Below are 22,351 nucleotides of genomic sequence, written 5' to 3' on the forward strand. Positions count from 1 at the left end.
AATCGAGGACCTGACCTACAGTTTTTGAGAGCCTGGGAGCACCCTCTGCACCTATTAGACCAGGAGGCAAAAGTAACTGGCACTGAGGGCGCCATCTTTACAGGGAGATTACTTGGTCAAAGTTTGGCGGCTGTTCAGATCTGTAAGCGGCATCAAAAATATGGAGGACCTACTTGCTGTGCTCCAAGGTTTCCTGGAGGAGCAGGAACGGATTATATGCCAGAGGATAGACAGAATTATGCTAACCCCAAATACGCAACCTACGTGCGAAGCTGCACCAAAGAGAGGCACATGGTGGGTTTGCGAGCTGCTCTCTGCATCGCGGGATGCTCTAATGCCTATCCTGATGGATCGCGACATAATCTATGCCGCCCGACAGAACTTACCTGCTTGCTATATGGAAACCTTTACCAAAGAGGAGAGTATTAAGGTTGGGACCTGGCCTGACGTCCTGGGAGGTGTGGCCGGCCTCCCAGAGGGTGGTCTAGGCCCGCCAAGAGTCGGAGCGAGCAGAAAAACAGATGTGATCTGTACACCATCAACTAGCAGTAATTCCTCTGCCGGGGACTCTATTATACAGAAGTGGGGCATTTTGAACTACTGTATGGCTTATACTATCTTCCGCCCTCCTTGCCTCATTTTGTTGTCTGCAATCTGGAGACTTCTACTTCTTTTCCATTGCCCCGGCCCCCCGTATACTTTGCTGTTTTTTGAGAGTTCTGCTTTCGCTGCAAAGCCAGAGGAACATTCTACCTACTTTACTGTGTGAGGATATGGCAATCTGGCGTAGAGGCGAGGGATAAATGTTGGATATGATTTTATTAAACGTTGTGTAGCCCACCTCCTTTATACGCCTTGAACTGGGGACTTAATGGCGGACTTGTCTCTCAAAATAGCCGCTCTATATGGTTATCGCAACAAGTAGCCCATTACTGTTATTTCTTGTTTGTTTCTCTCCCTCCTCTGCCTAATTGTATGATAGTTCTGTGTCTCCCGCTCTCCCAATTTTGATGTATTGGATGCATATTATTGATCACTGCACGGGCTGTAGTATGTGGGCCCAGGTTAGATAAGCAATATGTTTATTTGGTGATGTTGATGGTCCCTTACATGCAGTCCTTATATGGGGTTAAGATATAGTACTTATACAAATGTTCCTAAGATTCCATGTACCACTTTGGAGCAATATTTCCCCTAGTTAGTTGCCCGCAGTATATCGCTAGCCACCTGGGATTACGGTGGAGAACTAACCAATCAGTTATTTAAGGGGAAATTTTATTTTTTGCCCCCTAGCTTTTAGCATTAAGATGATAGACTATAATAACTGATGCTCTGTTCTTTGTTTTGACTATGGAATTATTATATAGTAATTCATTATCTAGGAACACTTATTAGGAGTCCATTAACTTTACTTCCTTGCTTGAGAATGTTGTGTAAGGGCTCAAGACTGGTTTTAATACTTAGCTCCATGGTATAGCATAGACGCTATTCTATATGATGTTTTACCCCACATGTTACCATGCTCTAATGATCACAAGAGCAGTCATATAAAGCTTCCTCCCCCCCCCCCACTTTTGCGGATAGGGGTAACTGTAACCCTCCATAATCTTAGGCAGAGTTAGGTAGTCTCTGCCCACCCTGAAGCACATGTCCTAGGCATGAGCTAAAACTACATAGTTTTTTGGATAACTTAAATAGCTAATGGATCCTGCCGTTCATTACACTTTTTTTCTCTGCATACCTAAGGCAGGTGTTCTTAGCATACTTATACATAAAAGCTTCACTTTTACACACATGTATTGTGTATACAGCTTATATCCTTTAAGTCTCTTTTTAAATAAGATTGTTGCCCACAATCTTGTGCTTTTTTATGGTACAAGTTTATATTCAGTGACTACTTACAAGGCTATATTAGCCATTACTGGGGCACTCACAAATTGGTTTGTTAGTTATGGCTGTTTTTTGCAAATATCTTTTTTCTAGCAGCTAGATATGAGCGGTCAGTACAGGGAGTGCAGAATTATTAGGCAAATTAGTATTTTGACCACATCATCCTCTTTATGCATGTTGTCTTACTCCAAGCTGTATAGGCTCGAAAGCCTACTACCAATTAAGCATATTAGGTGATGTGCATCTCTGTAATGAGAAGGGGTGTGGTCTAATGACATCAACACCCTATATCAGGTGTGCATAATTATTAGGCAACTTCCTTTCCTTTGGCAAAATGGGTCAAAAGAAGGACTTGACAGGCTCAGAAAAGTCAAAAATAGTGAGATATCTTGCAGAGGGATGCAGCACTCTTAAAATTGCAAAGCTTCTGAAGCGTGATCATCGAACAATCAAGCGTTTCATTCAAAATAGTCAACAGGGTCGCAAGAAGCGGGTGGAAAAACCAAGGCGCAAAATAACTGCCCATGAACTGAGAAAAGTCAAGCGTGCAGCTGCCAAGATTCCACTTGCCACCAGTTTGGCCATATTTCAGAGCTGCAACATCACTGGAGTGCCCAAAAGCACAAGGTGTGCAATACTCAGAGACATGGCCAAGGTAAGAAAGGCTGAAAGACGACCACCACTGAACAAGACACACAAGCTGAAACGTCAAGACTGGGCCAAGAAATATCTCAAGACTGATTTTTCTAAGGTTTTATGGACTGATGAAATGAGAGTGAGTCTTGATGGGCCAGATGGATGAGCCCGTGGCTGGATTGGTAAAGGGCAGAGAGCTCCAGTCCGACTCAGACGCCAGCAAGGTGGAGGTGGAGTACTGGTTTGGGCTGGTATCATCAAAGATGAGCTTGTGGGGCCTTTTCGGGTTGAGGATGGAGTCAAGCTCAACTCCCAGTCCTACTGCCAGTTTCTGGAAGACACCTTCTTCAAGCAGTGGTACAGGAAGAAGTCTGCATCCTTCAAGAAAAACATGATTTTCAGGCAGGACAATGCTCCATCACACGCGTCCAAGTACTCCACAGCGTGGCTGGCAAGAAAGGGTATAAAAGAAGAAAATCTAATGACATGGCCTCCTTGTTCACCTGATCTGAACCCCATTGAGAACCAGTGGTCCATCATCAAATGTGAGATTTACAAGGAGGGAAAACAGTACACCTCTCTGAACAGTGTCTGGGAGGCTGTGGTTGCTGCTGCACGCAATGTTGATGGTGAACAGATCAAAACACTGACAGAATCCATGGATGGCAGGCTTTTGAGTGTCCTTGCAAAGAAAGGTGGCTATATTGGTCACTGATTTGTTTTTGTTTTGTTTTTGAATGTCAGAAATGTATATTTGTGAATGTTGAGATGTTATATTGGTTTCACTGGTAAAAATAAATAATTGAAATGGGTATATATTTGTTTTTTGTTAAGTTGCCTAATAATTATGCACAGTAATAGTCACCTGCACACACAGATATCCCCCTAAAATAGCTATAACTAAAAACTACTTCCAAAACTATTCAGCTTTGATATTAATGAGTTTTTTGGGTTCATTGAGAACATGGTTGTTGTTCAATAATAAAATTAATCCTCAAAAATACAACTTGCCTAATAATTCTGCACTCCCTGTATATAGCTCAATAGATTTCTATAGGTTCTTCTAATTGTGTTATTTACTACAGAAGTTTATATCTATTCACTACCTGGTCCTGGTGTCAACCCGTGAAGGGCTTCTGAGCCCAGCAGTACTATATAGAAACTTATTTGCTGGACCTATTTATGCAAGTGTTTGACTTATTGTAAATACCTATTGTAGTACTATGTATTCCAGACTCTCAAAGGGAATTTCTAAAGCTGCACTGGACACGGAGATAACGAGGTTGGGATCTTCACTATAGTTTTACTCTTTTATACTGATTTCCGACTTAAGATGACTCAGCTATAGAACTTTTATTCCTAATGATGATGATGATAACTCCCTCTCCTCACCAATTAATGATCTTTGGGTACAATAGCAGATACCTTGCAGACTGAGACAATGGAAATCATTTTGATAGAAATGGCAGTTTTAATTTATACAGTGCAGAGGTGAGATGATATATTTATTCACTAGATCTTGGGGGATACAATGTAAATTATTATAGCATAGTAGTATCAGGTGAGCAAGCTCTGACCTATGAGGTAGTTTTTATACATAAGATCACCGCCCGGAGTTTTCTGTGTCTATACATGTGCAAACTACTTCTTAAAGTTTACTTTATACGTTTTACTACTGAGAGGTTACTGTCTGGAAGTCACACGTTGGTTAGTTAATTGCAATTGTTTTTATTTTACGTGTATGGCCCATGAGTGGCCTATCAGTTACTCTTTACATTAAAACAAAAAATATAAGGTTCTACCTCTGGATGGGATTCAAGAGTGGTCCCCTATTTATCATTCGCCTCCTATAGACTTTAAGTGTTGAAAGGGTCCAAAGTGGCCCTTATTCTCAGCTAGGTGGTTTTCTTTTTATGTTGCACTACCAGACGTCAATATCATAAATCAATGTGGTTCATTTTTACTGTCTACAGCATGATATGGTGCTAAGCATTTCTTATTGTATGTATTTTGGATTTGTGCATCAGTGTATCACATTGAAATTAATTTGTTCTGTATTGTTTGGAGAACCTTAATAAAAATTATTTAAAAAAAACAAACTATTTTTAACTGTACTTAAAAAAAAAAAAAAAATTTGATGTGTTTTGTGACACTTTTTTTGTCTCGAGTAACAGTTATCCAGAGCTCTGAAGTTGAGCCGTTCCGGCGCGCATTAAATTAAATTGTGCTCAAGCAATCACGTTTACTTTTAAACAGCCACAATAAACCCAATATCGCTCGTGAGCAACAGAACTCCACTCGTAATCTAGCGCTAAGACAGGTAGGAAATGTGATGTTTTATAGAAATGGTTTATGATTCTGACATGCAGGCTTCCTTGCTCTTTGGGGAACTGTGGGGACTTAAAAGGAGAGAGACCGTTGACTAAGCCGGAAAACAGCAGAGAACAACAAAGGCTGTGTCCGTTTTATTGGAATTCTATATAAGTTCTGTTGAAAATGCTGAGGATCCTTCTTTATTAGAGAAAGCCCTTGCGGGCCAGGCTCGTGCTTGCATGCCTGCTTTCCACAATGTAAGAAACAGCGGTCAACAGACCACTGCTTCCTACACTCTCTGCCACCTCTGAGATGGCGTATTAAATTCACCCTGAACATGCTGGTGATTGACAGGCCCTTCTCTTGCTTGATATTACACACTAAAACTAAGTTGAAAACCTTGTCCTCACTGCCCTTAGTACATGGGACCCACTGTGTTATCTAAAGGACTGTAAGGACATCCCTTCTTTTTTATTTAGTAAAATACTTATTGACAAAGAGCCTTTTATTAGTTGTTCATAAGTTCAATTTAAAAAAAAAAATGAAACGCCTCATTATCATTTTTGCCTTTTTTGACTTACACAGCATGACGTCGATAACATTCTCTATAGCAAAATTAATTTTTCTGCTATTTACAGCACCACTTATAATTAGTATATCACTTTCTTAATATCTCTTTACATTTTATAGCATGACCATTTTTCAATACAAAATAAAACATTTTACTTGTTTCTTTTTATTGTGCTAAGAATCCTTTTGCATTTTATTAATTAAACATTCTTTTGTTTTTTTCTGATTTTGTAGATCTTGAATGTCAGCGCCATTGTCCTTGCTAATCTGTGTGTGTCTTACATCATGACCAGTCAAAATGAAGAGGTACATTTATTATTTTTTTTAGATTTTTAAAAAGAAGCAATAATTATATTATTGTTGTGCTGTTGAGGTAAACGGAACTGATACTCAAGTGTATCACTAAATTGAATAGGTGAACATTATAATATAACATTTACAGTATATGGGACTTTAAAACTGGGTTGTAAGCGAAACTTGCTAGTTCAAATAAAGTAAATATGTACAGTATAACTAAAATCATATCTATATGAATCTGAAAGTGCAAATGAACTTCTTTAGCCCACTATTGGTCTAATAATGAATTAATAAATATTCTCTATTTAGGCAGAAGAACTTATGAGGAAGATTGAGAAAGAGGAGGAACAGCTTGCGTATAATGACCCTGATAAAAAAATCTACCACCTCTGTATCGTTAATTTAGTCATTGGGTAAGTCCTACCATTGTTTCAGTCTTTTGTTGTCTGTAATATGTTTGAAATTATGAACATGTACATTATAGTCTGGAGATTGCACTTTTAATGGACTTAGGGAATGGTCATGTAGAAATGAGAGGACTGCATTGTTCTATAGCATCTACTGTATGGTTAAAACGCTGTGGACAGATTTCATTAAGAGGTTTTTAGAGCCTCTCTTACTTCATAGACTGGTTGTTCCTAATGTTTTCACTTTGTTCAAATTATGTACTTCAAAGATGTGATATAAATAACCCATTAGCTCCAATCAGATCAATGGTGAAACTGTTCCAATCAGATCAATGGTGAGACTGCACCAATCAGATCAATGGTGAGACTGCACCAATCAGATCAATGGTGAGACTGCACCAATCAGATCAATGGTAGGACTCATAAGCTCAGTAGATCTGCTGTGTCAGACATTGTTCTTGCTCTAAAAGTGAATGCTGAAACTGTAAAAATAGATAAAATATTTTAGTTCTTAAAAGTACGTATAACAGCTAAGGCTCCTACACATTAAGAAGATGATACTTCTGTAGTTCACAGAAGATCACTTTTTGTGGACAATGGCAAGTGCCTGAGCCTGTTCTGTCTGCTTTTTCAAGCACTTCACATGTGGATTTTTGATATGTAAGTGCTTTTGATTTTTTTACATTTATGGCAAATGCTTACAACATTTGACAGAATATCTAGAAAACAAAACAAAAACAATCTATTCAAATTAAATGACAAAACAAATGTCACTGGCAGTTTAATGGGACATTAACCCAACATTTTTCTTTCATGTTTCAGATAGAACATACAATTTTAAACAACTTTCCAATTTACTTAAATTAGCAATTTTGCGCTTCATTCCTTGGTATCCTTTGTTGAAGGAGAAGCGATACACTACTGGGAGCAAGTTGAACACATTGGGTAAACCAATGACAAGAGGCATACATGTGCAGCAACCAATCAGCAGCTTGCTCCCAGTAGTGAATTGCTGCTCCTGAGCCTACTTAGGTATGCTTTTCAACAAAGGAAACCAAGTGAACAAAGCAAATTAGATATGAAAAGTAAATTGGAAAGTTTAGAATTGTAACAAGTAAATTGGAAAGTTTAGAATTGATACAAGCACCAGTGGGGCTTGTATCATGTCACCATTAACAAACTGAGTCATTAGCAGATGGTACAAGCACTTTAGGCTCTCTGAGCAAATGTTGTGTTTAAAATGCTGGTGCATGGTGCATACTTAAAAGGACAGTCTACACCAGAATTGTTATTGTTTAAAAATATAGATAATCCCTTTATTACCCATTCCCCAGTTTTGCAAAACCAACAGTTATATTAATATATATTTTACCTCTGTGATTACCTTGTATCTAAGCCGCTGCAGACTGCCCCCTTATTACAGTGAATTCGACGGACATGCAGTTTAGCCAATCAGTGCAGACTCCTAAATAACTCCACGGGAGTGAGCACAATGTTATCTATGATACACGTGAACTAGTACTGTCTAACTGTGAAAAACTTTCAAAATGCTCTGAGCTAGGAGGAGGTTTTCAACGGTTAAGAAATCAGTTTGAGCCTACCTAGGTTTAGCTTTTCAAAAATACCACCAAGGGAACAAAGCAAATTTAATGATAAAAGTCAACTGAAAAGTTGTTTAAAATTGCATGCCCTATCTGAATCATGAAAGTTTAAATTTGACTAGACTGTCCCTTTAAATACAGATTTGAAACAGCTATAGCTTTTATTAGAAGCATTTTTGCTAATAGATATATATTACAAAAATGCTTCTATTCAAAACTGAAATTCATCCATGTGGATTCCCATTTTGGCTGGAATGTCTCTTTAACCCCTTAATGACCGAGGACGTGCAGGGTACGTCCTCTAAAAAAAGGCAGTTAACGCCTGAGGACGTACCCTGCACGTCCTCAGTCTGGAAAGCAGCTGGAAGCGATCCTGCTCGCTTCCAGCTGCTTTCCGGTTATTGCAGTGATGCCTCGACATCGAGGCATCCTGCAATAACACTTTCTGGCCATCCGATGCAGAGAGAGCCACTCTGTGGCCCTCTCTGCACCGGACATCGATGGCCGGTATCGTTGGTGGGTGGGAGCCGACTTGGGAGGCGGGTGGGCGGCCATCGGTGTGATCTGGAAGGTGGAGGGGGGCGGGATCGGGGGCGGAGCCTTCGGGGGCGCGCACGGGCGCGCGCGCGTGCACGGTGGGTGGCGGGCGGGCGCGTGCACGGGGCGGGAGCGGGTGGGAACCGCTACACTACAGAAAAAAAGTAAAGAGTAAAGGGTATTAAAAAATGAAATAAACATTTAAAAAAAAAGCATTTAAGCGATCTGGAAGGGGTGGGGGGTTGGTATTGGGGGGGGGGGGGAAGCTACACTACAGAAAAAGGATTTTTTTTTTAATAAAAACACATATTTTCACTAAAATGGGTACTGGCAGACAGCTGCCAGTACCCAAGATGGCGCACATTAAGTCAGAGGGGGAGGGTTAGAGAGCTGTTGGGTGGGGGATCAGTGAGGTTGGGGGCTAAGGGGGATCCTACACAGAAGCATATGTAAATATGCTAAAACAAAATGCACAAAAATGCACAAATTTTCCTTTTATTTTAGTACTGGCAGAGTTTCTGCCAGTACTTAAGATGGCGGGGACATTTGTGGGGTAGGGGAGGGAAGAGAGATGTTTGGGAGGGATCAGGGGGTCTGATGTTTCAGGTGGGAGGCTGATCTCTACACTAAAGCTAAAATTAACCCTGCAAGCTCCCTACAAGCTACCTAATTAACCCCTTCACTGCTAGCCATAATACACGTGTGATGCGCAGCGCCATTTAGCAGCATTCTAATTACCAAAAAGCAACGCCAAAGTCATATATGTCTGCTATTTCTGAACAAAGGGGATCCCAGAGAAGCATTTACAACCATTTGTGCCATAATTGCACAAGCTGTTTGTAAATGATTTCAGTGACAAACCTAAAATTGTGAAAAATGTAATGTTTTTTTTAATTTGATCGCATTTGGCGGTGAAATGGTGGCATGAAATATACCAAAATGGGCCTAGATCAATACTTGGGGTTGTCTACTACACTACACTAAAGCTAAAAATACCCCAAAAAGCTCCTTACATGCTCCCTAATTAACCCCTTCACTGCTGGGCATAATACACGTGTGGTGCGCAGTGGCATTTAGCGGCCTTCTAATTACCAAAAAGCAATGCCAAAGCCATATATGTCTGCTATTTCTGAACAAAGGGGATCCCAGAGAAGAATTTACAACCATTTATGCCATAATTGCACAAGCAGTTTGTAAATAATTTCAGTGAGAAACTGAAAGTTTGTGAAAAAATTTGTGAAAAAGTGAACAATTTTTTGTATTTGATCGCATTTGGCGGTGAAATGGTGGCATGAAATATACCAAAATGGGCCTAGATCAATACTTTGGGATGTCTTCTAAAAAAAAATATATATATGTCAATGGATATTCAGGGATTCCTGAAAGATATCAGTGTCCCAATGTAACTAGCGCTAATTTTGAAAAAAATATGTTTTGAAAATAGCAAAGTGCTACTTGTATTTATGGCCCTATAAGTTACAAAAAAAGCAAAGAAGATGTAAACATTGGGTATTTCTAAACTCAGGACAAAATTTAGAAACTATTTAGCATGGGTGTTTTTTGGTGGTTGTAGATATGTAACAGATTTTGGGGTTCAAAGTTAGAAAAAGTGTGTTTTTTTCCATTTTTCCTCATATTTTATAATTTTTTTTATAGTAAATGATAAGATATGATGAAAATAATGGTATTTTTAGAAAGTCCATTTAATGGCGAGAAAAACGGTATATAATATGTGTGGGTACAGTAAATGAGTAAGAGGAAAATTTCAGCTAAACACAAACACTGCAGAAATGTAAAAATAGCCTTGGTCCCAAACGGACAGAAAATGGAAAAGTGCTCTGGTCACTAAGGGGTTAAACCTTGATCTCCCCCCCCCCCCCAAAAAAAAAACAACAACAACAACATTTTGCTGTTAATTAATTTGTTTATATACTCATTGCCCAAAGAATGATTTATCTCCCAATATTGGGAAGCAAAAATGGGAGGTCACAGTCAGGGCCGCCATCCTGTGACTCCTGTCAGGGGCCCAATGGGCCAGGGGGGCCCCATGAGGCAAGAACTAAAAAAAAAATCGGTACCAGTGGGTACTACAGCAGAGTGCTAATTGAGCATGGGAAATGTTATTACAAGGAGTAAAGTATTAGCATTTGAGAGGATTTCTGAGTGTGCACTAAACCACTATGCACAGTGTGAGACAGACTTGGCACTTTGTTTGTACAGTGTGTGCCTGAGTCAGACAGCAGATCACTTTCATTTGCAGAGGAGGTAGGACTTGCTTAGCAAATGTTTTTTATTTCTTTGTGCAATTTCGTATTGTAACTTCAGTGTGGTAGTAGTTGTATGGAGGGGCCAGGGGTCCATAAAAACACATTTTTTAGCAGCAGTGTATTTATGATAATTTGACAATGCTGTAGAAATTCTTTATTTAAAACCATGCAGAAATGTTTCTTCATCAATACACATATATATATATTACATTACAGTTTACTGCCCCTTTATGCAAGGACTATCCAGATGCAAGTAGGCATTTTATCTAAGATTTTTACATCTGCAGAACATGTTATACTCTCAGACTAAGATTGCTCAGTGTTTAAAATGAGTCAGGTTAACTTAAAACTGTTCAGTTTACACTACAGCTGACTTAATTTTGAAATACATACCAACAAGCCTAAATCCTGCATTTAACCAGATCTAATGGTATGAGTACCACAGCTTATGGTTCCACCAAGACCATATAGAGTACAGCATTTTCAAAATCCTCAAGTACAGCTGACAGATGGGAACATTTGTACACTTTATTTGAAGTGGTGCTCTTGGTTGGGCAAAAGGGGGAAAATCAAACAAACATATGTCAACCTTGTAAAAGTACTTTTCTTCATCTAGCCATCTACACAGATCATTAATGTACAATTTTGAATTCACAGAATTATTTTTTTTTGCACATTTACAAATATGATTCTTTAAAAAGTGATCTCTTAATTTCTGCAATTTTTTTATCATGCATGTCACACACTGTTGATTTAGGGGATGCAAGGTGCATAAATGTTTCCTTCTGTGCGTGTCTGTGTTTGTCTTTGTGCTTTGGTTTGTGTCTCTATGAGTGTGTATGTATTTATTTATTTTTCTGTGGGTCTCTCTGTGAGGATGGGTGTGTATGTATTTGTGCATTTTCTGTGGATGTCTGTGAGGGTGTGTTCATATGTCTTTGAGCTTTTGCTATGGGTGTCTCTGTGAGGGTGTGTGTGTGTGTATGTATATATGTATGTCTGTGTTTTCTGTGGATGTCTCTGTGAGGGTGTGTTTTCTGTGGGTGTCTATGTGAGGGTGTGTGGATGTCTTTGTGTGTTTTCTGTGGATGTCTCAGTGAGGGTGTGTGTATGTATTTTTTATGTGGTTGTCTCTAGGTGTGTGTATGTCTTTGTGTGTTTTCTGTTGGTGTCTGTGTGTGTGTGTGTCTTTGTGTGTTTTCTGAGGCTGTCTCTGTCAGTTTTTCCTTGGGTGTATGTGCAAGTTTGAGTTTATGTGTGTGTGTGTGACCATTGTCTGTTCCTTTTTAAGACATTTTGACCTTACTACTGATTATTCACATCTTTCTACAGACTTTGAGACTAATGAGACCTTTCCGGAAGTCACCAATCTACCATTTAACCTTTAAATTATTGTTTAGGCAGTTCAGGGCCCTTCCTTTCAGCCACTGCATGCTGTTGTCATGATTTAGTTGTCATCTTCCTTTACAAAAAGATAATCAGAACTCCATATTTTGTTTTCTAAACATCCTTTCTCTTGTAATATGTATCGAGTCCACGGATTCATCCTTTACTTGTGGGATATTCTATTTCCCAACAGGAAGTGGCAAAGAGAGCACACAGCAGAGCTGTCCATATAGCTCCCCCTCTAGCTCCACCCCCCAGTCATTCTCTTTGCCGGCTCTAAGCAATCGGAAGGGTAAAGTGAATGTGGTGTTAGAATTGTAGTTTTTATTTTCTACAAGCAAGAGTTTGTTATTTTAAATGGTATCGGTGTGTACTGTTTACTCTCTAGCAGAAAGGGGATGAAGATTTCTGCAGGGAGGAAGATGATTTTAGCATGTTATAGCTAAAATCCACTGCTGTTCCCACACAGGACTGAGGAGTACAAGAGAACTTCAGTTGGGGGGAACGGTTTGCAGGTTAGGCTGCAATAAGGTATGTTCAGTCATTTATTTCTAGACAAGACTGTGATAATGCTAGAAAAGACTGTGAATATCCCCATGAGGGAAGGATAAGCTGTATTCAGAGACTAAGTATGGAATTTCAAGCTTACATAACAGGGCTAGTTTATGCTGGTTGACACTACTTCAGGGCAAACGGTTTTTATTGAAACTATCGTTTTTTGAGACACTTTGAAGGTTCCTTTGGGTTTCTTTCAGGGGTTATTACCCACATGGCTATTACTAAAACACTTGGGAGTGTTTCTTTAGGCCTCACAAGCACCGGAGTGAGGTGGGAGGGACCTAATTTCGCGCCTCAGATGCGCAGTTATTTTGACTAGAAGTTCAGGCTTTTTCACATGGAGGGTCCTGCTGCAGTTTGAGGGCCTATAAGAAGCTTTTTCCCCACAAATCTGGTCCTAAGGGTGCAGGTAGGGCCACAGCAGAACTGTGGCAAGGTGCTGAAGTTTCTTTAACCGTTTTTTTTTTACTACTGTCGATCCGGTTTGGGCATTAAGGGGTTAATCGTTTATATTGCTAGTGGTGCAATCTTATTAATGCTTTAGGTACATACTGTAAAAATTTCGAAAAGTTTGCTGCATTTTTTCACTGTTTTTGCAAAATTGTGTGCCTTTTTTATTTCTTAAAGGCACAGTACCATTTGATTAAAGTGATTTCCAAGCCTGTTTATATTACTACTAGTCTGTTAAACATGTCTGACACCAAGGAAAGTCCTTGTTCAATGTGTTTAGAAAAAACAGAGAATAGTGACAGCATAGATATTTATTCGTGAGACAGCAGGACAAACAGCAACGTTTCGAGACTTGTGTCTCTTTGTCAAGCTAATGTGTACAATAAACTAGAACACCTTATATAGCAATCTACCACCAGGTGGCGCTAAAAACACAGGTAAGAATTAACCTCTTATATACTAAATATATTTATCATATAACACATATAAATTATGTACAAAAGATACTCCATAATTATCATTTCAATAATGTTATTCAGAGATTGGCAATTGAATTTAAGGTAAAATGTACAAAATTTAAAGTGCAATGTACAAAACTTACTCAGAAATGGTTCCCTAGATATTTACTACAATACAAAATAAAATAAAATTTATAGTGCAATATTGAATTCTGAATAAATTAACAGGGGTTTTTTGAAACAATATTTTAAATTTTTAATTTTTCAAATTCTAGAATTCAAACATAGAGATAATTTCCCTATAGAAACACTGATAGGTCCCAGTCCTTATTCATACCATTGGGATACATGGTACCCAATTCATGAATCCAGAATGCTTCACGCTGTTTTAGCATTTTCTCTCTGTCCCCACCTCTACGTAATTTGGGGACATGATCAATGATCTGAAAACGAAGTTGATTTATGGCATGTTTTTTATCTAAAAAATGTTCTGCGACTGGAGCTTTAACATTTTTAGTTCTTATAGAACTTTTATGTTCTATGATTCTATCGCGTATGCACCTTGTTGTCTCTCCAATATAGCTCCGCCCACAGGGACATTTAATTAGATAAATTACATAATCAGTGTTACAAGTATAGTATCCCCTAATGTAATATTTTTTACCATTACATGGGTGGTGGAACACTGGGCCTTTAATTAAATTTCCACAACATGAACAATTTAGGCATGCATATGAACCACATCTGTTGGTAGTTATATATCTCTGGTTTATAGTTTTTCTAGATCCTATATCTGCCTTAATTAAATGATCATGGAGATTTTTGCTGCGTTTGTATGCCGGCATAGGTGGTTTCTGGAATTCTAGAATGTTAGGGTTACATTCACTCAATATATTCCAATGTTTCCTCACTATTTTTTTTTTTATATATATAGTTGTTTTTTATTGGGTTTTCAACAGCATAAGAGAAAAAAAAACATACAATAGCATTAAACCAACAGTGAGCATGACGGGAATCATATACAATTACAAACAGATCTGGTGGATAAATTAAACTTCTCGAGTCCAGTAGTCGAGTATGCAGTCCATGTGAGATTTAGTCCCTTTATCTGTGCATAAAGGTAGGTGATACAAGACAATATAGTTTCAGGAATATTACTCATTTCTATAAGTGGACTGTCATTTGTAAATAATAGTGAAGACCGTATGGCTGACCAAGCCTTTGCTTAGCAACCTTGTCTGGCGTGGACAAAGAATTACATTGAAAAGCCACCAAAGATTAAAATACTTGAGTCCCAATAAATCAATAAGGAAAAAGAAGAAAAAATAATAACAATAACAGAATAAATGACAATATCGATAAATAGACCTTGTGCACTCGGGTGAGGAGATGGGCATCACAATGGCTCTGAATAAGCTTGAACGAGAGATTAATGGGGAGGTATTTATATGGTTAACCTACCATGGGCTCAACTGGGTGTTGATCAGATGGGCTAACTAAGGTTTATATCTATCTAGCTCCCAGAGGAGTAACATGTTCTCATAGAAATCTAATTTGCCGATTTGAAGGTAATGGAATCTTTCTAATATCAAGTCAGAGTTGACCAGTTTCTTCCATTCGCTAATAGTGGGGATTTTAGTGGATTTCCAACATCTGGGAATCATTTGTTTCGCAGTGTTTACCATAATGTGGAATAGTTGTCTACGGATTTTACATGTTATTTGGGGGGAGTCATGTAAAAGGGCCGTTTCTATGCTTGGGAGGAGTTGTGTGGCAAGAACAGCGTTAATTTCTCGGAAAACTGCTGTCCAGAAGTTTCTTATGGGCACACAGTCCCACCATATATGAGTCATACTTCCAGGTTGACTACAGCCTCTCCAGCATACATCTGAGCTGCTTCTAAAGATACGCTTAATTTTGGTTGGGGTGAGATACCAGCGGGTGAAAATTTTTATGTTTGTTTCCTTTGCTCTTGAGGAATGTGCGGAGTGTGATAGGTTTTCAAATCTATTATGCCAGTCTGCTTTGCTTGTGGTTGTGTCTAGCTCCCTGTCCCATCCTGCGGTGTATAAGGGTAAGCTTGGGAACCTATTTTCCAAAACTAGTTTATATAGAGTGGAAACAGATCTAAGAGCCTTTAGGTCACTCAAGCAATATTGCTCGAATTTTGTTAAGGGTCGCAAGAAGTCAGCTTTTTGTTTGTGTGTGAGTATGAAATGTCTCGCTTGATGATAGTTGAACCAGGAGGTAAAGAAGGGGAGAGAAAGGGAATCAACTTGTTGTTTTGACATTAGCTTATTATTATCTAGCAAGGTGTGAATCCGTATTAAAGGGTCTTGGGGTGTGTGTAAACCTCTTTCCTGTATGAGTCCTGGTGGGAATTCCGGGTTAGACAACAGGCTTGTGAGTGGAGAGTATTTTGAGGAAATTTTTGGGAGCGCCTTGAGAATAAATCGCCAGTCCCTCCACGTCTCGTTAGAGATGGAGGACGTTGATATTTTATGGTTCCCCAATGCTTGAAAGTTCCAGCATTTGCTACCTAGGTGTTTTGTGTCTGCCATGTAAGTTTCTATCTGCACCCAACCCTTAGGATGGGTCCCATTAGAGCTACACCATTCCAACACCCGTTGGAGAGATATTGCTAATTTATATGAGTGGAGATGAGGTACCCCCAGTCCACCTAGGTCTGGGGCTTTATAAATCGTGCTTTTATTAATGCGTGGTGGCCTGCGCCTCCATATGTAGTCATTCAGTATTTTTTGCAAGATGTCAATTTCTCTAGAGATGTGTTGGGTTGGTACTGTCTGAAGTATGTACAGAGCTTTGGGTAGTAGGACCATTTTTGCTGCTTGGATTCTCCCTAACCACGAAATATTCTTTAAAAGCCAAGAGGAAGTCAGGGATTGGAACTCATTGATGAGTTCATCATAGTTAAATTTACGCGTTAGTTGGCTGTCAGGCGTCAGGTAAATTCCCAGGTATTTAAGGCGACTGGTTTGTACCTTCAGGGGGCAAAGGGCTCTAATATCCTCTAGCATCCGTTGGGGGATCAGAACCGGTAAGAATTCTGATTTTGTCATGTTAATGGAAAAATTGGAAACCTCACCAAAAGAGGAAAGTTCCGACATCACATGTGTGATAGAGTTGAGAGGGTCCGTCAGTGTCAGTAAAAGGTCATCTGCATAAATGGTAGTTTTGTGTTGTTTAGATCCTACTGTTATTCCTTTAATAAGTAAGTTCTCCCTAATTCTAATTGCAAGGGGCTCAAGGGATATTATGAAAAGCAGCGGGGAAAGGGGGCAGCCTTGCCTTGACCCGTTCCTTATTTCAAAGGCTTCAGAGAAAGTCCCATTTATCCTGACCTGCGCTGTGGGATTAGTATAGAGGGCCATAATTTTTTGAATGAATCGATTTGGGAAATTAAAACGTCCTAAGGTCGTCTGTAAGTAAGTCCAGTCAAGTCTGTCAAATGCCTTCTCGGCGTCAGTGGACAAAAAAAGGGCTGGTGTTTCGGTCTTAGATACAAATTCTATAAGGTTAAGCACTTTCACGGTGTTGTCTTTAGCCTCTCTATTGGGTACAAAACCTGATTGATCCTGATGGATTATTTGTGGAAGGATTTGGTTTATGCGCGTGGCCAAGATTTTAGCATACAGTTTTAAATCAGTGTTAAGGAGGGAGATAGGCCTGAAATTGGCAGGGTTATCAGGCACCTCTAGTACTGAGATATGTGCTTGTAGCATAGTGTCAGGGAATGTGGAGCCATCCGCTATCTGGTTGAATAAAGAGGTTAAATGTGGGACCAAGTATTTTGAAAAGGTTTTATAGTATAAACCTGAAAACCCGTCCGGGCCTGGAGCTTTATTAGGTTTAATGGTATGAATTGCATCCAGCACCTCCTTAGAAGAAATTGGTTTGTCCAGGAATTCTCTTTGTTCTTCACTTAGCTGAGGTAGTTGTATGTTAGATAGATATTGGTGACATACTTGGTTATGAGATGTGGCTGTCCTGTCTGGGAATAGGTTGTATAACTTATGATAGAAAGATTGGAATGCTTCAGCAATTTTGTGGGTGTCCTCGATGTGTTTCCCCGATTTGTTTTTTATTGAGTGAATATATGTCTTTTGTTGTCTGTGTTTTAAGGCTCTTGCTAGCCATTTCCCTGCCTTATTACCCTCTCTGTAAAATGTTTGCTGGAAAGACAATAGTTGTCTCTGAGAATCTATGTGCAGGAGATTATTTAATTGGTCACGCTTACAGGTTAGGTCGGTCATGATTTCGGTATTTTCTGGGGATTGTTTGTGGAGGTAGTCTAAATCTGCAATTTCTTTAGCTAAAGAGGAAAGCTCTTCTCTCCTTTTTTTTTTCAAATAAGCTTTGACTTTGATGAGTTCTCCTCTTATTGTACTTTTATGTGCTTCCCATAGTATGGGATGGGATACATCCGGTGTGTTATTTATGGTGAAATAGGATTTAATGAGTTTAGCCAAGTGTTTTACTTGCTGTTTCCCCTTGAGAAGTGACTCATCTAGCCTCCATTGATAGGGCCTAAGTGGGGCTGAGGGCCAGGCTATGTCGCACGAGACTAGAGAGTGATCTGACCATGTAGTGTGCCTAATCTCAGCTGTTTTCAAGAAAGATAAAGAGAGATGATCAATGAAAATGTAATCCAGCCTAGAGTAGCATTTATTTGGGGATGAGAAAAAGGTGAAATCTGACTTCAGGGGATTTATGTATCTCCAAGTGTCGTGGACCCCTAACAATTTGAGGTTTTTCCATATGTTTTGCATACGCGGGATTTTTTGCCTGGTACAGGGGTTGGAGCAATCTATGTGGGGGTCTAGGGGAACATTTAGGTCTCCTGCTATAAACAGAGAGCCTTTGGTTTGTGCTAGAATGGAGTTTGTGATGGTATGGATAAATTTGCTTTGAAATCTATTAGGTGCATATAAGTTTACCAAGGTGATAGGTTTGCCATAGAGAAGACCCGTCAAGCATAGGAACCTGCCCTCTTTATCATGCTCTACGTGAAGTTTGCTAAAAGCCACTGACTTATGGATTAAAATGTTTACCCCATTGATTTTCTTGGTTGGGTGGGTACTATGAAAATGTTGCGGGTAGTTGGATGAGAAATACTTGGGTATGTGTTTGGTTTTAAAATGTGTCTCCTGAAGCATCAGGATATGACCTCCCTTCCTAGATAAATCTAGCAATGCCATCCTACGTTTGTTTGGACAGTTCAACCCTTTCGCATTTTGGGTTAAGATAGTGAGGGTCTGATCTAGAGTTTTATGTGGAGTAACCATTTTTAAATTTGAGGGGGCCATAACTAGATATTACCTCCATGCTCTGCCCACCTTCCCACTCCAAGTGCACTTGTATACGCTGATGGTCCATTGCATTCTCGATAACGAAGAAATAAGAAAACAAGAAATAAAAAAGAATTAAGAAACAAATACAATAACATTTTACCCCTTTCCTAAGTGAAAGGGTAGGGTACATAATTTTACCTAAAGGAGAATTTATCTCCTAACTGACTGAGAACATATATGTCACAACATTAGACTTACAACAATATGATAGTACAACCTTCAGAATTTAACTACTGGGCTGCATGCTAAAGGATGAATAGCAAGGTCTAAATGTTGAAATGGCCGATAGGCCCCTGAAAAAGAGAGGGTGAGAGCACATGTAAACATATAACAACTTTCATATAAGGCTAATTGGAGAACAAAAATCTCTAAACTCTAAACAACCTAAAGTAGGCATAACATTATTAACTTGGTTGTCCTGGATCGTCAGCTATCTCGTGACAGTCCTGTGACGATTATCCCTTAAGAAAGGGAGGGTTAGCTTTGACCTGTATCAAATACTGTAGTAAGTAAAAAGCAGAAAAAAGGATACAGCCTAAATGGCTCATGGGCTTGCTCTTTCAAGTAAGGGGTTTTGGCTGCCCACGTTCATTTTGCGTGTTTTTCTTTGTTGCACCTGCTGCCATTCTTGCCTCTGTGGGAGAGAGTTATTTCTAGGCCTCAGGTTGTGTTGATCCAGTGTGTCTTGTAACTTCTCTATCTCTGGAGGAATAATGTCCAAGGCCTTGCAGATCTGGCTGACATCTCCTGGGTTGGTGCATATGAATCTCTTTCCTTGCCAGGGTATGATTAATTGAAAGGGGAACCCCCATCGATATGGGATGTTGGACTTCCTGAGGAGAGTGGTGAAGAGTTTGAGTTCCCTTCTTTTGAGGAGAGTTCTCTGTGATAAGTCTGTGAAAAATTGAAGATCAGCATTTTCATATTTGACAGGTTGCTGGTCTCGAGCTAGCTTCATTAGTTCTTCTTTAACTTGGAAATTTGTGACTCGCACAATTATATCCCTAGGAGGTTGCGAATCTGAAGGCTTTGGTCGTAGAGCCCTATGGGCCCTGTCAATATCAATTTTTATGGGTGTTTCTGTTTGTTTCAGTGAGTTGAACAAGTCTTGCAAGTATTGCTCTAGGCCAGAGGGAGGGATGGATTCAGGGACACCTCTGATTCTGATATTATGTCTTCTGTTCCGATTTTCAGCGTCATCTATTTTGTCTTCAAGGCCTAGTATGGTGTCATTTTGTTTGTGGATAGTAGTATGAAGGTCCGAGATTGCTGAAGAGTGAGCGTCCAGTGTATTTTCAGCTGCTTCCACTCTGTGCCCTATATCTGAAATTTCTTTCTTTAGCTCGCTTATTTCCTCTTTGATACACTGCTTGACCTGTGACACCAGTGCAGAAAAGTCCTTTTTCGAGGGCAGCGAGTCAAACAGGGCTTTGGGTACTGTAATAGAGTCAGCTGTGGTTTCAGAATCTGAGTCTGAGGAATAGAAGGCTGCGGCAGAATCCTGATCCTCGGCGGGATTGAGGTTTGTAGATTTGGCCTCCGCTGCTTTAAAAAAAGCGTTAACTGAGGGGGTCACATGGCTCCTCTGCTTTTGTGTCGCACCTTTTTTATTAGATTTTTTGGTAGACATGTTTACCCTGAATAGAAACAAATACACTGTTTGTGCGTACCCTTTGTGATAGGTATTGCCTGATAAAAGTCAGATGAGTGATGCGTGCTTTGGGCAAAGCTTGTAGAATCAGCTACAGATGTGGCCTTAAAAAACTGCTATGAATGTATAGAGAAACCTCTCCATATGAAAGGCTATAAAGCGTGCTTCCTGTCTTGCAGCCAAGTGTAACTTCAATTATTTTGAGACAGTACATAGGATTAGAATGTGTTAGCACCATAAACATATAAGCACATGTATTTCAGGAGCGATTATGTTTGCATGACAATTTAGATCCCCAGTAGAAAATCAAGTAGAGCTGTACAGCGTGTTTGCATTTTATAGTGCTGCGTCATTTCAAGCTTCTTTGGCCCTGTTTAGCCGTATATGCTAGGGGAAGTCTTAGGAAACCTTGCCGTTGCATTGAAGTATTTTTCCAAAACACTCCTCTCTCTCTTTGAATGACTCTTGTACCAGGAGCTTAAATTTAGTCCCCCTTATATTTGGGCCTCTGCTCTGTGCGTATAAGTTGCGTTATGGACTATAGGGCGCCACTCAGATAGGTGACCATGTCGGGGCAGGTAGGTAAATGTCCGTTATAGGATTAATCCAGATCTCTTACCCGCAGCCTGAATCCTTGTTGTATTCGGATGTGGTTGTGTGCGGCGGCAAGAGCTGCAGCTGGACCCTGCGGTGCTTAGGCCTGTTCCGTTGCGCGGCGTATCACCTGCTGTGAAGTATAGCACCGGTAAAGTTTTGGCCTCACATTTGATTCTCCTATCTATTATGGTGCTGGACAGCACTTTTGGGCCAAACTTTTCCCCCGGTTATGGGAGAAAAACGTTGCTCAGTCAGAAAGGGCTCAGGAGCACACTCAAGCCGCGGCCATTTCCCTGGCTGGCTCGCTCCGCCCTCCGTTTCCTCACTATTTTTTGTATTGCCGGACTGAGACTGGAAAATTCTGAGACAAAGGCTAATCTACTATCTTTGTCAGTCTCCTTTCTCTTATTTATAGTTTGTAACAAACTTTCTCTAGGAGTAGACAAAATAGATCTAATTTCCTTTTTAATTAAAGTTGGTGGGTAGCCTCGCTCAATAAACCTTTGACCCATATCTCCCAATCTAGCCTCTACTATATTAGGGTCAGAAACAATACGTCTGACTCTTAATAGTTGGCTTTTAGGAAGAGAGTTTATTAAGGATGGAGAATGTGCACTATCATAATGTAACAAACTGTTACGGTCAGTACTTTTCCTGAATAGATCAGTTTTTAAAGTGCAGCCATCCTTAATCACTCTGGTGTCTAAAAATTCAATAGTTTCCTCATTCCATGTTAATTTAAATTTGATATGATTGCCCAGCCATACCCCGAAGATATCATCTATGTAGCGCCACCAGGTGGCGCCACATAGAGTAAACCAATTATTACAAAAAACAAATTTGTTTTTTGTAATAATTGGTTTACTCTATGTGGCGCCACCTGGTGGCGCTACATAGATGATATCTTCGGGGTATGGCTGGGCGACGTTGGAACCCTAATGGCATTTGTGGCAGATTTGAATTCTGCCAGCAATCATATCAAATTTAAATTAACATGGAATGAGGAAACTATTGAATTTTTAGACACCAGAGTGATTAAGGATGGCTGCACTTTAAAAACTGATCTATTCAGGAAAAGTACTGACCGTAACAGTTTGTTACATTATGATAGTGCACATTCTCCATCCTTAATAAACTCTCTTCCTAAAAGCCAACTATTAAGAGTCAGACGTATTGTTTCTGACCCTAATATAGTAGAGGCTAGATTGGGAGATATGGGTCAAAGGTTTATTGAGCGAGGCTACCCACCAACTTTAATTAAAAAGGAAATTAGATCTATTTTGTCTACTCCTAGAGAAAGTTTGTTACAAACTATAAATAAGAGAAAGGAGACTGACAAAGATAGTAGATTAGCCTTTGTC

The 22,351-nt window shown here is 39.6% G+C and overlaps 1 protein-coding gene across 1 annotated transcript in view; it reads left to right on the forward strand.

Moving 5' to 3' along the window:
- The window catches only part of LOC128660454 (tetratricopeptide repeat protein 30A), a 271,599-nt gene that overhangs the window by 181,668 nt on the left and 67,580 nt on the right, over window positions 1-22,351 (forward strand). Inside the window, exons 15-16 of the mRNA XM_053714304.1 lie at window positions 5,644-5,715; window positions 6,016-6,119. Coding sequence (XP_053570279.1) covers window positions 5,644-5,715; window positions 6,016-6,119 — 176 coding nt within the window. The remainder of the gene's footprint in view (window positions 1-5,643; window positions 5,716-6,015; window positions 6,120-22,351) is intronic.

The sequence above is a fragment of the Bombina bombina genome, chromosome 5, assembly GCF_027579735.1.
Source record: "Bombina bombina isolate aBomBom1 chromosome 5, aBomBom1.pri, whole genome shotgun sequence".
Lineage (NCBI taxonomy): Eukaryota > Metazoa > Chordata > Amphibia > Anura > Bombinatoridae > Bombina > Bombina bombina.